This window comes from Bombina bombina, chromosome 5, assembly GCF_027579735.1.
Source record: "Bombina bombina isolate aBomBom1 chromosome 5, aBomBom1.pri, whole genome shotgun sequence".
NCBI classification, from domain to species: Eukaryota; Metazoa; Chordata; class Amphibia; order Anura; family Bombinatoridae; genus Bombina; species Bombina bombina.
In genome coordinates, this window is record NC_069503.1 from 403,987,827 (window position 1) to 404,004,231 (window position 16,405).

General features: G+C 39.0%; 1 protein-coding gene across 1 annotated transcript in view; it reads right to left on the reverse strand.

Moving 5' to 3' along the window:
• Positions 1-10,851: 10,851 nt before the first annotated feature.
• The window catches only part of NEK10 (NIMA related kinase 10), a 1,556,164-nt gene continuing 1,550,610 nt past the window's right edge, over positions 10,852-16,405 (reverse strand). The window contains exon 35 of the mRNA XM_053715742.1: positions 10,852-10,956. Coding sequence (XP_053571717.1) covers positions 10,905-10,956 — 52 coding nt within the window. The 3' untranslated portion in view covers positions 10,852-10,904. The remainder of the gene's footprint in view (positions 10,957-16,405) is intronic.

Genomic DNA, 16,405 nt, shown 5'->3' on the forward strand with positions numbered 1-16,405 from the left:
TTTAATAAAAAAAAAATGTATGCTTGCCTGATAAATTCATTTATTTCATGGTGGTGAGAGTCCAAGAGTCATTACTCCTGGGATTCAACTCTTGGCCACTAGGATGAGGCAAAGATACACAACAGTCCAAGAGTTTTTAATTCCTCCCACCTCTATAGTATCTCAGTCTAAAGTATAGCCAAGGAAGGAGAAAAGAGAAAAGTAGGAAAGGACAAAGCAGGTTAAATGAGGTGCACACTAGAACTGCCGCCAATTGAAGTATAGGGGGCATATTTATCAAGCTCCGTATGGAGCTTGATGCCCCGTGTTTCTGGCAAGCCTGCAGGCTCGCCAGAAACAGCAGTTATGAAGCAGCGGTCACAAAGACTGCTGCTCCATAACCTGTCCTACTGCCTGCTGGTAGCCTATTGGCCGCGAGTATGCAGGGGGCGGCATTGCAGCAGCAGCTCTTGTGAGATCTGTTGGACCTGATCCGCACTGTCGGATCAGGTCTGACAGACCTTAATAACTAGAGGCCTAAGTATGGGCAGGTCTTGTGGACTCAAACCACCATGAAATAAATACATTGATCAGGTAAGCATAAATTTTGTTTTCTTTCATAAGGTGGTGAGAGTTCACGAGCCATTGCTCCTGATATCAAATTCCCAAGCTTTGAAGTACACGAGTAAATGGGAGAAGCAAAAATAAGGGAGGCACCTATTTACCAGATACTATAGCCAGTAGTACTTTTCCCCCAAAAGCTTCCTTAAAATAGGCAAAAATATCAAAATTATAGAACTTGGTGAAAGAGTATAAAAAAGACAAGTTAGCTGAATAACACATCTGAATAACAGAAGTCTAAATTAAATGCCAAAAATGGTGGAAACTGAACTAGTAAAATGGGCAGAAATATGTCTTGAGGGAGAGTGCCTCTAATTAAACTAACAGCTAAAGCCTTCTGACCCTAGTGTGAACCCAAGAAATGAACTGGTTACATTGCCTGAAATAAAGTATCCACAACTGTGTCAGAAAACCTGTCTGTTTAAAAGTTCAATCTTTAAGCCATTAATTTGAGAGGCTCAAGATCCTGATGAAAAAAGGATACACTTAAAGTCATTGAACAGAGTAAATGACCAAAAGGAAGACTTGAAAATGAAATCAGATACCCATAACAAGATTTGCAGACCTAGACGGAGCAATAAAAATTACCGTTAAGTGCTATTGTATGATCAGAGCTATGACTCTAGCATTAGAACAACTGGATGAACTGATAAAGCATCCACAAATTCTGCTTGTGGATCCCTAGATTAGGCACAGTATCTGGGAAGATTGTGGAGTAAACTAGAGGCATGAGGTCTAGACTGAGAGGCCCTATCACATCACAATTTGGTCAAAAAACTTCTGATGAAGAACCCAGTCTCAAATATGAAGAGATAGTCAACTGAGGTAATTAGCCTCCTTGGCGAATTGCAAAAATTGTACAGTGAGTATGTTTACTCAAACTCCTTCGTGTTAAGGAGCTGAGAACTCTCCATTGATAGTTGATATATGCAGCTAATCTGCAACCCTGGGAATTTATGTTTAGAACCCAGAGATTTTAGACAGTCTGTGATCAAGCCTTCTAAGAAAGGATTAACCACTCCCGTACCAGAGATGAATTTTCATGTCAATTTAGAAGAAGAGGAAGGCTTCTTATTCTGCTTGGCTATGTTCCAGATAGCATTGGGTTTCCAGGAAAATCCAGAAGCAACAAGCTTTTGTGAGGAAGAGAAAGATGTGTGGTTCCTAAATTAATGAAAGGAATGAAAGCTATTTGGCTTAACCTTTCTTCTAGACTTTGAATTTGTAGGTAGAGTTACTGTGGAAAAAGCGTCATCCAGACCAGGAAAGAAAGACATATTTCTTTGACTCCTTGGTTGCAAAGGACAACACATTATCCATATCAATAGCCATGTTCAGCTCTGGAGCAACAATGGCAGCACTGCTCTGGAACACACTCTTTGTGTATAACCCATTTGTACAGGTAAACAACTTTGCAGGTTTAAAAGGACAGTCAACTCAAAATGTTTTATTGTTTTAACCCCTTAATGACCGGACCATTTTTCAATTTTCTTACCCTTAATGACAATGGCTATTTTTACATTTCTGCAGTGTTTGTGTTTAGCTGTAATTTTCCTCTTACTCATTTACTGTACCCATACATATTATATACCGTTTTTCTCGCCATTAAATGGACTTTCTAAGGATACCATTATTTTCATCATATCTTATAATTTCCTATAAAAAAAAATATAAAATATGAGGAAAAAATTGAAAAAAACACACTTTTTCTAACTTTGACCCCCAAAATCTGTTACACATCTACAATCACCAAAAAACACCTATGCTAAATAGTTTCTAAATTTTGTCCTGAGTTTAGAAATACCCAATGTTTACATGTTCTTTACTTTTTTTGCAAGTTATAGGGCCATAAATACAAGTAGCACTTTGCTATTTCCAAACAACTTTTTTTCAAAATTAGCGCTAGTTACATTGGAACCCTGATATCTGTCAGGAATACCTGAATATCCCTTGACATGTATATATTTTTTTTTAGAAGACAACCCAAAGTATTGATCTAGGCCCATTTTGGTATATTTCATGCCACCATTTCACCGCCAAATGTCATCAAATAAAAAAAAAAGTTCACTTTTTCACAAATTTTGTCACAAACTTTAGGTTTCCCACTGAAATTATTTACAAACAGCTTCTGCAATTAAGGCACAAATGGTTGTAAATGCTTCTTTGGGATCCCCTTTGTTCAGAAATAGCAGACTTATATGGCTTTGTGGTTGCTTTTTGGTAAGTAGAAGGCCGCTAAATGCTGCTGCGCACCACACGTAAATTATGCCCAGCAGTTAAGGGGTTAAATTAGGTAGCTTGTAGGGAGCTTGCAGGGTTAATTTTAGCTTTAGGGTAGAGATCAGCCTCCCACCTGACACATCCCACCCCCTGATCCCTCCCAAACAGTTCTCTTCCCTCCCCCACCCCACAATTGTCCCCGCCATCTTAAGTACTGGCAGAAAGTCTGCCAGTACTAAATAAAAGGAGTTTTTATTTTTTTTAATAAAAAAAAATAAAATGTTTTAGCTGTGATGGACTCCTGCCTTAGCCCCAACCTCCATGATCCCCCCCCCCCAGCAATCTAACCCTCTCCCCTACCTAATTGCCGCCATCTTGGGTACTGGCAGCTGTCTGCCAGTACCCAATTTGCCCCCCAAAAAAGTGTTTTTAATTATTATTTTTTATTACTAATTTATTTTTTTCTGTAGTGTAGCAGCCCCCCACAATACCCCAACCCCCTCCCCCTCCCAGATCCTCATATATATATATTTCCCCCCCTCTTCCCACTCATTGGTGTCAGTGTGTTTAGGTGATCGCGGGCGTGCGCGCGCCCCCGCGCGCGCATGCGCGCCCCCGCACGCTCCCGGCACCCGGCGTGCACATTGCACTAACAGGAGCCGGATGCCGGGTAGCGATGGGCCGCCCACCCGCCTCCCTGTTGCGCTCCCACCCACCAACGAACCGGACGCATCGCTACCGGTGCAGAGAGGGCCACAGAGTGGCTCTCTCTGCATCGGATGCTTTCTAAGGGTATTGCAGGATGCCTCAATATCGAGGCATCACTGCAATACCCTGAGAGCTGCTGGAAGCGATTGCGATCGCTTCCAGCACTCTCTTAGACAAGTGACGTACCAGGTACGTCCATTGTCACTAACTGCAAGTTTTTGCAGGACGTACCTGGTACGTCACTTGTCATTAAGGGGTTAAAAGATAGATAATCCCTTTATTACCCATTCCCCAGATTTGCACAGAAACCATGGTTATATTAATACACTTTTTAACTCTGTGATTACCTTGTTTCTAAGCATCTTCTGACTGCCCCATGATCACATGACTTTATCTATTGACTTACATTTAAGCCAATTAGTGCTGTGTTTTTTAGAATCCACTAGCTTCCCCTGATGTGAAAAGCAAATACAAAAGCATGTGATCACGGGGCTGACTTTAGGGAATTAGAAACAGACACAAATTCAGAGGTTTAAAGGTTATAAAGTAGAAAAAATGAAGAAAAACAGAGGGGCGCCTCATGTGTGGTATCGTCAAATATACAACAAACAAATGACACAGCTCAGGCCAAATGAGTACTCACATATTCATAGAGCACACTTATGTGCTAGTAGAGACAGGCTGCAGAATTATAGAGGTGTGACAGTTCACCCACTGACAAGCGCTCTTGGCAAGAGGTGTAGGTACTAGAATAGAGACATAAAATACAAGCACCACATGTGCAGACTATTAATGATATAACCAACCATTAAATAACGAGTGAACTTTTTGAAGGTTTTTCTTTTCACAATCATACCTCATTAAATAACGAGTGAACTTTTTGAAGGTTTTTCTTTTCTACATTTGTTGTTACAAAGATTCATAAATTACTGTTCTGAAGCGCCCTCTCTGTGACTAGGTCACCTGCACATAAGGTTATAAAGTATGTTACTATAACCAGGTTTTTTATGCAAAGCTGAGGAATGGGTAGTAAAGGCATTATCTATCTTTTTAAACAATAACAATGTTGACTGTCCCTTTAAACACATAGGCATAGGAAAGCAGTTATGCAATAGGAAAATGCTCTAATTCAATAGTGGGTATTTTTTAACGGCACTTTAATATTATTGATGTGATGCTAAAGCAAATTTGGATTTATATTTTATCTACAAGTACATTAGTTTGGAAAACAAATTTTAATAGTTTTAAGTATTCTTAAGCCTTTCCTTCAAAAAATATATCTCACAATGCTAGTGAGAACGTAGAGCAAGAAGGTCTCTGGGTTTATAGGTTATAGTGACATGCAAAGAAACAAACAAAAAACCCCATTTAGTTCAAAAAATGTTTGTGACGTTTTATTTCTCTTTAACACTATAAAAATGCAGGTTTACAAGCATACACCTAGATTACAAGTTGTGCGCTAAACCCGGGGCGTAAATAACGCTAAAAATTCAGTAGCACCGCACTTTCCATAGCGCTGCCATTACAAGTTACAAAAAAAACTTCTTGTGTTGTGCGGTATGGGGCGATAAGCTCCATACAGCACAAAAGCCAAGTCCTGACTTTTCCCCCATAGACATCAATGAAGAAAAAGTGTTAGAAAAAAACCTAACACTTGCGATTATGGAATGGTGATTGCTTTAAGCAATCCCCATTGATGTCTACAGGGAGTGCAGAATTATTAGGCAAATGAGTATTTTGACCACATCATCCTCTTTATCCATGTTGTCTTACTCCAAGCTGTATAGGCTCGAAAGCCTACTACCAATTAAGCATATTAGGTGATGTGCATCTCTGTAATGAGAAGGGGTGTGGTCTAATGACATCAACACCCTATATCAGGTGTGCATAATTATTAGGCAACTTCCTTTCATTTGGCAAAATGGGTCAAAAGAAGGACTTGACAGGCTCAGAAAAGTCAAAAATAGTGAGATATCTTGCAGAGGGATGCAGCACTCTTAAAATTGCAAAGCTTCTGAAGCGTGATCATCGAACAATCAAGCGTTTAATTCAAAATAGTCAACAGGGTCGCAAGAAGCGTGTGGAAAAACCAAGGCGCAAAATAACTGCCCATGAACTGAGAAAAGTCAAGCGTGCAGCTGCCAAGATGCCACTTGCCACCAGTTTGGCCATATTTCAGAGCTGCAACATCACTGGAGTGCCCAAAAGCACAAGGTGTGCAATACTCAGAGACATGGCCAAGGTAAGAAAGGATGAAAGACGACCACCACTGAACAAGACACACAAGCTGAAATGTCAAGACTGGGCCAAGAAATATCTCAAGACTGATTTTTCTAAGGTTTTATGGACTGATGAAATGAGAGTGAGTCTTGATGGGCCAGATGGATGGGCCCGTGGCTGGATTGGTAAAGGGCAGAGAGCTCCAGTCCGACTCAGACGCCAGCAAGGTGGAGGTGGAGTACTGGTTTGGGCTGGTATCATCAAAGATGAGCTTGTGGGGCCTTTTCGGGTTGAGGATGGAGTCAAGCTCAACTCCCAGTCCTACTGCCAGTTTCTGGAAGACACCTTCTTCAAGCAGTGGTACAGGAAGAAGTCTGCATCCTTCAAGAAAAACATGATTTTCATGCAAGACAATGCTCCATCACACGCGTCCAAGTACTCCACAGCGTGGCTGGCAAGAAAGGGTATAAAAGAAGAAAATCTAATGACATGGCCTCCTTGTTCACCTGATCTGAACCCCATTGAGAACCTGTGGTCCATCATCAAATGTGAGATTTACAAGGAGGGAAAACAGTACACCTCTCTGAACAGTGTCTGGGAGGCTGTGGTTGCTGCTGCACGCAATGTTGATGGTGAACAGATCAAAACACTGACAGAATCCATGGATGGCAGGCTTTTGAGTGTCCTTGCAAAGAAAGGTGGCTATATTGGTCACTGATTTGTTTTTGTTTTGTTTTTGAATGTTAGAAATGTATATTTGTGAATGTTGAGATGTTATATTGGTTTCACTGATAAAAATAAAAAATTGAAATGGGTATATATTTGTTTTTTGTTAAGTTGCCTAATAATTATGCACAGTAATAGTCACCTGCACACACAGATATCCCCCTAAAATAGCTATAACTAAAAACAAACTAAAAACTACTTCCAAAACTATTCAGCTTTGATATTAATGAGTATTTTGGGTTCATTGAGAACATGGTTGTTGTTCAATAATAAAATTAATCCTCAAAAATACAACTTGCCTAATAATTCTGCACTCCCTATATAAAGACAAGAAAGTTTTGTTTAAATCTAACACCCTAACATAAACCCCTAGTCTAAATAACCCTAAACCGTCGCCCCAACATCGCCAACACTAAATAAAGTTATTAACCCCTAAACCGTCGCCCCAACATCGCCGGCACTAAATAAACGCCTAGATTTAGAGTTCTGAGTTAGCCGACCCCCTAACGCTGGTTTTGGCCTACCGCTGGTATTTAGAGTCTTGTAGGTAAGGGTCTAACGCTCACTTTCCAGCTGCGACTTTTCCATACCGCAGATCCCCTTACATCAATTGAGTATCCTATCTTTTCAATGGGATCTTTCTAACGCTGGTATTTAGAGTACTCCAACGACAAGACTCCAGCCGCAGAAAAAAGTCAGGAGTAAAGAGCTTTTCTGGGCTAACGCCGGTTCATAAAGCTTTTAACTACTGTGCTCTAAAGTACACTAACACCCATAAACTACCTATGTACCCCTAAACTGAGGCCCCCCACATCGCCGCCACTCTATTAAAATTTTTAACCCCTAATCTGCCGACCGCACACCGCCGCCACCTACATTATTCTTATGAACCCCTAATCTGCGGCCCCTAACATCGCCGACACCTACATAATATTTATTGCCCCCTAATCTGCCCCCACCCAACGTCGCCGCTACCTAGCTACACTTATTAACCCCTAATCTGCCGACCGGACCTCACCACTACTATAATAAATGTATTAACCCCTAAACCGCCTCACTCCCGCCTCAAAAACCCTATAATAAATAGTATTAACCCCTAATCTGCCCTCCCTAACATCGCTGACACCTAACTTCAAGTATTAACCCCTAATCTGCCGACCGGACCTCGCCACTACTATAATACATGTATTAACCCCTAAAGCTAAGTCTAACCCTAACACCCCCCTAAATTAAATATAATTTAAATCTAACGAAATAAAATAAATCTTATTAAATAAATTATTCCTATTTAAAGCTAAATACTTACCTGTAAAATAAACCCTAATATAGCTACAATATAAGTAATAATTACATTGTAGCTATTTTAGGATTTATATTTATTGTACAGGCAACTTTGTATTTATTTTAACTAGGTACAATAGCTATTAAATAGTTAATAACTATTTAATAGCTACCTATTAAAATAATTACAAAATTACCTGTAAAATTAATCCTAACCTAAGTTACAATTAAACCTAACACTACACTATCAATAAATTAATTAAATAAACTACCTACTATTATCTACAATTAAATCAACTAAACTAAATTACAAAAAAAACAAACACTAAATTACAAAAAAACCCCCACTAAATTACAAAAAATAAAAAAAGATTACAAGAATTTTAAACTAATTACACCTACTCTAAGCCCCCTAAAAAAATAACAAAGCCCCCCCAAAATAAAAAAATGCCCTAACCTAATCTAAAATAAAAAGTTTACAGCTCTTTTACCTTACCAGCCCTTAAAAGGGCCTTTTGCGGGGCATGCCCCAAAGAAAACCGCTCTTTTGCCTGTAAAAAAACATACAATACCCCCCCCCCAACATTACAACCCACCACCCACATACCCCTAATCTAACCCAAACCCCCCTTAAAAAACCCAAACACTAAGCCTCTTAAGATCTTCCTACCTTGTCTTCACCACGCCGGGTATCACTGATCCGTCCAGAAGAGGGTCCAAAGTCTTCATCCTATCTGGCAAGAAGAGGTCCAGAAGAGGCTCCGAAGTCTTCATCCTATACGGCAAGAAGAGGAGATCTGGACCGGCAAACATCTTCATCCAAGCGGCATCTTCTATCTTCATCCATCCGACGAGGAGCGGCTCCATCATCAAGACCTCCGGCGCGGAACATCCTCTTCTCCCGACGACTAGACGACGAATGAAGGTTCCTTTAAGGGACGTCATCCAAGATGGCGTCCCTCGAATTCCGATTGGCTGATAGGATTCTATCAGCCAATCGGTATTAAGGTAGGAAAAATCTGATTGGCTGATTGAATCAGCCAATCAGATTCAAGTTCAATCCGATTGGCTGATCCAATCAGCCAATCAGATTGAGCTTGCATTCTATTGGCTGTTCCGATCAGCTCCGCACTGGATGAAGATGGATCCACCTGGAAGAAGACCTTCACCGCCGGACTTTAGGAATGGTAAGTACCTTTGTCGGGGTTATTGTTATTTTATTTTTTTGGGGGGTGTTTTATTTTTTTAGATTAGGGTTTTTTTTTTTTAATGGGCAACAAAAGAGCTGATTGACCTTTCAAGGGCAATGCCCATACAAATGCTGCTTTAGGGACAATGGGTAGCTTAGGTTTATTTTAGTTAGGTCTTTTTAATTTTGGGGGTTTGGGTGGGAGGTTGTTTTGTTAGGGGGGACTTTGTAATTTTTTTTTTAAAAAGAGCTGATTTCTTTAGGGCAATGCCCTACAAAAGGCCCTTTTAAGGCTATTGGTAGTTTATTGTTAGATTAGCTGTTTTTTTGGTGGCTTTTTTGTTTTTATAGGGGTATTAGATTACGTTTATTTTTCTTTATTTTGGATAATTTTGTTTATTATTTTGTGTAATCTTGGATTTTTTTTTATTTTTCATAATTTTAGACTTTTTTTTTTTGTAATGTTAGTTTTGTATTTTTTTTCCCGTAGTGCTAGGATCTTTTGATTGACAACCTATTGGGCTAGCACAAGCAGGGGGCAGCATTTCATAAGCAAATGCTTTTGCAATGATAAATACAGGCAGCGTATTGCAGCAACATTGCATATTTAACATTGCACAAGCATTTTGCGATCCCGGGCAGACAGGTTTGCGTGTGACCGTACACTGTCCGTCCAGCAGATGATAAATGCCAGCCCTTGTGTTATGGTTTTGCATGCCTTTTCTTTGCAGTGCACAATACATAAAGATCTAGATTTCAAGAGGAGCACTAACATCACTTGAGCTAAGTCAATAAGATTTTTATTAATGAGCTCATATTACATGATGAAAATAATATTTTAGCGCTTGATCAAAAGTCTAGGGCACACTAACATCTGGATGCCAGGTAATGAGGGTGATCTAAATCCCTCACATAATAGACTTCTATGAAGTGCTCTGAAAACCTTGTGTTGACTATTGCTCAAGCGCTAAACCTCTGCTCACACAGTTCTTTACTTTATACTATGGTCTCAATTTGAAATTATTTAAAAAATAATGTATTTTGCTATCCCAAATATAAACAAATTTAAACCCTATCAGTTTCAAACAATCATGCTACTTAAATTGTATCTCCTGCTGCCACTTTCTGCTACTATGTAGTTCTAAAAAGTAGTACTTTGAAAAACTCAGAATAACTTTCTAAATCTTTATTTTAGATAACGGTAATTAAATGTTTTTATATGATTTTAAATAACTTATGGGTGCTTTAACAGATCACCAGCTATATACTATAAGGGTGTTATAATGCAGACTCACTTGTATTAACAATACAGACTGTATCCTGTCAGCAAGAAAAACACAATAAAACATAGCTGCATTACAGGTTTTTAATAAGTCAGCACATTTATATTATTTTAAAAAGTAAATACAGCATAAATTCCAATATAATTTAAAAAACACTTGCTGATATTAATGAACTCAAGGGTAAGCCCCATGGCAATATTATTTTTTTGTACCACTCTGCAGATATTAGCAACTTTTTGAAAATGTTTCTGTCTTCCTTCTTATCTCTTTCTACCGCCTTATATAGTCAACTTTATTCATACACATACAAACCATTCACACACAAACTTGTATGCTTTTGCATTAAGCGAGAATTCATAAAGTCTTTATTATTTTTGTCTTAAATATTTATAAGCATAGCTGTATCATAAAACATGAATGCACAGTATTTTACAATAAGATTCTTTACATACTGTACATGTAGAAGAGGAATATCCAGCACTCCCAACATGGTACAATAATGAATTATAACAAGCTTTTGCGTTAAGTACAGTTCTGCTGATACTTGAAGGCTTTGGATATCATTCTACAGGGAACTTCTCATGTCAGGTTTTCTTCTTTAATACATATTATGAAGCTTTACTGTGTCAATTGCATTGCAGATTTAAAATAGAACCACTATCTTTCGCAAAATGCTATTATCTTTTTAGTGTATGTAGGTTCTTGCTTTCACATGTGAGGGAGTAATATCTAGAAAGAGAAAGACATGGCAAAAAACAAAATATAGTTAGAAACATAGAATTTGACGGTAGATAAAAACCAAAAGGCCCATCAAGTCTACCCATATTACATGTTACTGCTTTCTTAGCATAGCCTTATGCATGTCCCAGGCATTTTTTAATTATTTTACAGTCCCTGTTTTTATCACCTCTATTCGAAGTTTATTCCATGAATCCACTACCCTTTCTGTAAACAAATGTTTCCTCACATTTCTTCTGCATCTGTTACTCTCTAACTTGATTGCTACCCCTTGTTTCGGCATTTCTTGTTTTGTGAGAAATTATTTCAGCTTCTACTTTATTATGTCCCTTCATATATTTGAAGTTTTCTATCATGTCACCTCTTTCCCTTCTCTCCTCTAAACTATACATATTTAAATCAAAGTGTCTTTCTTTGTATGTTTTTATATTTTAGACAACAAACCATTTTAGCAGCCCTCCTTTGGACAGTTTCTAGTTGATTTATATCTTTCTGGAGATATGTACTGTACACAATATTCCAGATGAGGCCTACTAATACCTTTCCCATTACAACCAAGTATATGACTGGCCTTACTGGTTACACTGTGTACCAAATTTAAATAATTTGAAATAATACTTCCCAAATCCCGTTCACCATTGAGACTGTAATTGGCCTTTTGGGTTTTTGGATCCTATCTGCATAATTTTGCTCTTGGTAATATTAAATTTTAGATCCCATTTATTTGCCCAGTCCTACAGTTTTTTACTATCACTGCTCATTTGATTCAGTCCTCCTGGAAAATCAATTCTGTTACAAATTTATGGATCTGTTGGCGCTCTACAAATAACCGATAATAATAATAATAATAATAATAATAATAATAATAATAACAAACAAGCAAACCTTCCCTGGGGCCCACTTCTAATATCACCAATGAACATGTTAAAACAAAGCAGGTCCACGAACTGACACTTGGGGAACACCACTAGTAACTGACCCCTCATTTGAACATACTCCATTAATTAAAACCCTCTATCATCTATCCTTAAAGGGATAGTCAACCATAGAATTGTTATTGTTTTAAAAGATAGATAATCCCTTTATTACTCATTCCCCAGTTTTGTATAACCAACACAGTTATATTAATGTACTTTTTACCTTTGTGATTACCTTGTATCTAGGAACCTTCTTCCAGCCCCCTGATCACATGACTGTGACTGTTTATTATCTATTGTCTTAAATTTAGCATTGTATTGTGCTAGATCTTAAATAACTTTCTGTGCCTGAACACAGTGTTATCTATATAGCCCACATGTACTTTCTGTCTCTTTGTGTTGAAAAGAGATTTAAAAAGCATGTGATAAGAGGCAGCCCTCAAAGGCTTAGAAATTAGCATATGAGCCTACCTATGTTTAGTTTAAACTAAGAATACCAAGAGAAAAAAGCAAATTTGATGATAAAAGTTAATTGGAAAGTCAATTAAAATTAAAAGTCCTATCTGAATAATGAAAGTTTAATTTATACTAGACTGTCCCTGTGCCAGCAATGTGCCAGCATTCTACACACTTAATAATCTTAGAATCTACTACAAAGCAATACATTTTGAGCAAGATTACAAGTAGCGCGTTATGACTTTTCCATGCAATGTGGTCATTTCACAATCAATTTCCATTACGCAGGTATTACAAGTCTTGAAAAATCGTGATTGCATGCACGCATTCACCTTTTACGCAACAATCCTTACTGCGCTCAAAGAGCTGTAGTTAACAGCTTTGCACAACAAAAAAGTTTTACGAAACAATTAAAAAATACATTACAAAGTACAGTTACACTCCTATTAACACTGTCTAATAAAACTATTTTAAAAAAAATATTGCACACAAAAGCTATACGGGCTCAAGGATATGAGATCTCGGGTGTTAGAAAAAAAAAAAAGCAGACACAAGTATTTTACATTGACATACATACACATACATAGAGAAACGTGGATTTATATGTATAGAGATATGTTTAACTATGGAGATAATGGAAAGATTTCACATTACAATCTTATGCACATTAAACAATATTCCAGATGGATTTTCAAAGAGATATTCGCATATAGATCTTAAGATATCTAGACATATATATATATATATATATTCATATACATATCTTGCTATAGATATATCAGTCCAAAAATCATCACATATATAGATAAATATTTATTTAGAATTAAATAGAATAAATTCTGTTTTTCTCAACTTTTTTGCTGTGTGACTTGTAATCTTGCCCTTTGTGAATAAGTTTGCTGTGTGGGACAGTATCAAATGCTTTATTTAAGTCTAGATACACTACATCTACAGCTCCTCCCTAGTCTATTTATTTAGTTACATGGTCAAAGAAAGCAATTAGATTAGTCTTACATGATCTTCCAGCAGTGAAACCATGCTGTCCTTTGTCTTCTAAGTTGTTTGTCTGAAGATTTTCCATTAATTTCATACAATTGAGGTCAAACGGACTGACCTGTAGTTAGCAGAATCTTCCCTACTACACTTTTTATGAAGAGGGACTACATCAGAAATTTTCCAATCTTCTGGAACAACTCCTGTTAAGTCAGCTAATGGTGTAGCTATCAGGGATCAAAGTAGTCTTAGAACCCTAGGTTTAATTTTATCTGGACTCCCAGACTTATTTACTTTTATTTTTGATAAAGCCCTAAATTTATTTTTGATAAATTACTACCCACATTGTCATTTAAAGTAACATCCCTTAATAGAATTTCATTATCATTACAATCTGTTGTTTGTGTTCATCCAAAGCATCAACAGCAGTTGTTTTTGGAAATAGAATATTGTAACATGCACTAAACAGTGTCAGAGCTATATTTGCAATGATCTCTATCTGTAATGCATTGCATGTTATTTATTCAGCTAATTGAAGCTGTGGGAGAAGACGGAATTCTACCATGTTAAATATAACCTACAGTTTTAAGATAGATTTCCATTATACATTTTAAGTCATGATCTTTTGGAAATAAAACAGATAATACGCAAAATGTTTCTCAAAGCATTTACATTGAGTTTTCTGGCATATAATGTGAGATGTTTAACCTTCAAGCAAGTACCACAAACATTGTTTTTGAGGCAAACTAGCCCTTGAGGGACTTGCATACTTTTCAGTTCCTCATTAGGATTCAGCAATATTTTCTTACAGTAAAATTATGATACACATTTGATTACTTTAGAAGTGATAAACATAAAAAGTGGCATCATTGTAAACATTTTAAGAGATTTTGGAAAACAAATGCAACACTAGATAAAGTAGGTTTGATTAACAAATATAAGTGAAAACATTACAGGTCTGGCACAAAGAATGTGGATAATTGTGAGTAATAATAAAAGAAAATCAAGGACAATGTAAGAATGAAAAAAAGAAGCTGTCCTTTAGATTTATGCCCATAGCAAATAAGGTGTCAACAAATTTATGTTAACAAATGTTGTGAAAATTCAGCGGAACTGAATCAATCCGGAAACTAATCTTAGATGAAAAATGTTTACAATACAATTTTATAATAGTAAAACTAATTCAATAAAAAAAAAGCCATTCACTTAAGATGTATCTAAACCTAGAGGTCGAATTTAGGTAATTGATAAAGAATTGTGGGCTAGATTACGAGTGGTGCGTTAATTGTAGCGTGCAAACTGGGCGGAAGTGGGTGTGGTCGGGCGTGATTGGGGGCGTGGCGGGCCGGGAGGGGAAGGAGATAGAAAGAGAGGGGGAGAGAGCAAAAGAGATGGGAAAGAGCTAAATAGAGGGTAAGAGAGAGCAAAAGAGAGGAGGGAGAGAGAGAGCACAAAAGAGAGGGGGAGAGAGAGAGCGCAAAAGAGAGGGGGCAAGAGAGTGCAAAAGAGAGGGGGCAAGAGAGCGCAAAAGAGAGGGAGAGAGAGCACAAAAGAGGGGGGAGAGAGCAAAATAGAGGGGAAAGAGCAAAGGAGAGGGGAAAGAGCAAAATAGAGGGAAGAGAGGGGGAGAGAGAAAATAGGAGGGGGAAAGAGAGAGAGCAAAAGAGAGGGGAAGAGAGAGAGCAAAAGAAGAGAGGGGGTAGAGAGAGCAAAAAAGGGGGGAGGGGAGAGAGAGAGGGGGGAGAGAGAATGCAAAATAGAGGAGAGACAGAGCAAAAGAGAGGTTGGAGAGAGAGAGCGCAAAAGAGAGGGGGCAAGAGAGAGCACAAAAGAGAGGGGGAGAGAGAGCAAAAGAGAGGAGGGAGAGAGCACAAAAGAGAGGGAGGAAAGAGAGCGCAAAAGAGAGGGGTGCAAGAGAGCGCAAAACAGAAGGGGAGTGAGAGAGCGCAAAAGAGAGGGGGAGAGAGCACAAAAGAGAGGGGGAGAGAGAGAGCGCAAAAGAGAGGAGGGAGAGAGCACAAAAGAGAGGGAGAAGAGAGAACGCAAAAGAGAGGGGGGAGAGAGAGCGCAAAAGAGAGGGGGAGAGAGAGAGTGCAAAAGAGAGGGGGCAAGAGCGCAAAAGAGAGGGGAAGAGAGCCCAAAAGAGAGGGGGAGAGAGCGCAAAAGACAGGGGAGAGAGAGAGAGCGCAAAAGAGGGGGGAGAGAGCAAAATAGAGGGGAAAGAGCAAAGGAGAAGGGAAAGAGCAAAATAGAGGGAAGAGAGGGGGAGAGAGAAAATAAGAGGGGGAAAGAGAGAGAGCAAAAGAGAGGGGAAGAGAGAGAGCAAAAGAAGAGAGGGGGGAGAGAGAGCAAAAAAGGGGGGAGGGGAGAGAGAGAGACAGAGGGGGGAGAGAGAGCAAAAGAGAGGGATGGAGAGAGAGAGCAAAATAGAGGAAAGAGACACAGAGCAAAAGAGAGGGGGGAGAGGGAGAGCGCCAAAGAGAGGGGGAGAGAGAGAGAACGCAAAAGAGAGGGGGAGAGAGAGCCAAAGAGAGGAGGGAGAGAGCACAAAAGAGAGGGAGGAGAGAGAGCACAAAAGAGAGTGGGGCGAGACAGCGCAAAGGAGAGGGGGAGAGAGAGAGCGCAAAAGACAGAGGAGAGAGAGAGCAAAAGAGAGGGGGAGAGAGAGCAAAAGAGAGGGGGAGAGAGAGAGCGCAAAAGAGAGGGGGGAGAGAGAGCAAAAGAGGGGGGGAGAGAGCGCAAAAGAGAGGGGGGAGAGAGAGCAAAAGAGAGGGGAGAGAGAGAGCAAAAGAGAGGGGAGAGAGAGAGCAAAAGAGAGGTGGAGGGAGAGGGAGCAAGGAGTGGGACCGATGTACTGCAAAAAATGTCCCCTGTGAACAGGCTGTAGGATTAGTATTGTATTGATAACAGAATTTATGCTTACCTGATAAATTACTTTCTCCAACGGTGTGTCCGGTCCACGGCGTCATCCTTACTTGTGGGATATTCTCTTCCCCAACAGGAAATGGCAAAGAGTCCCAGCAAAGCTGGTCACATGATCCCTCCTAGGCTCCGCCCACCCCAGTCATTCGACC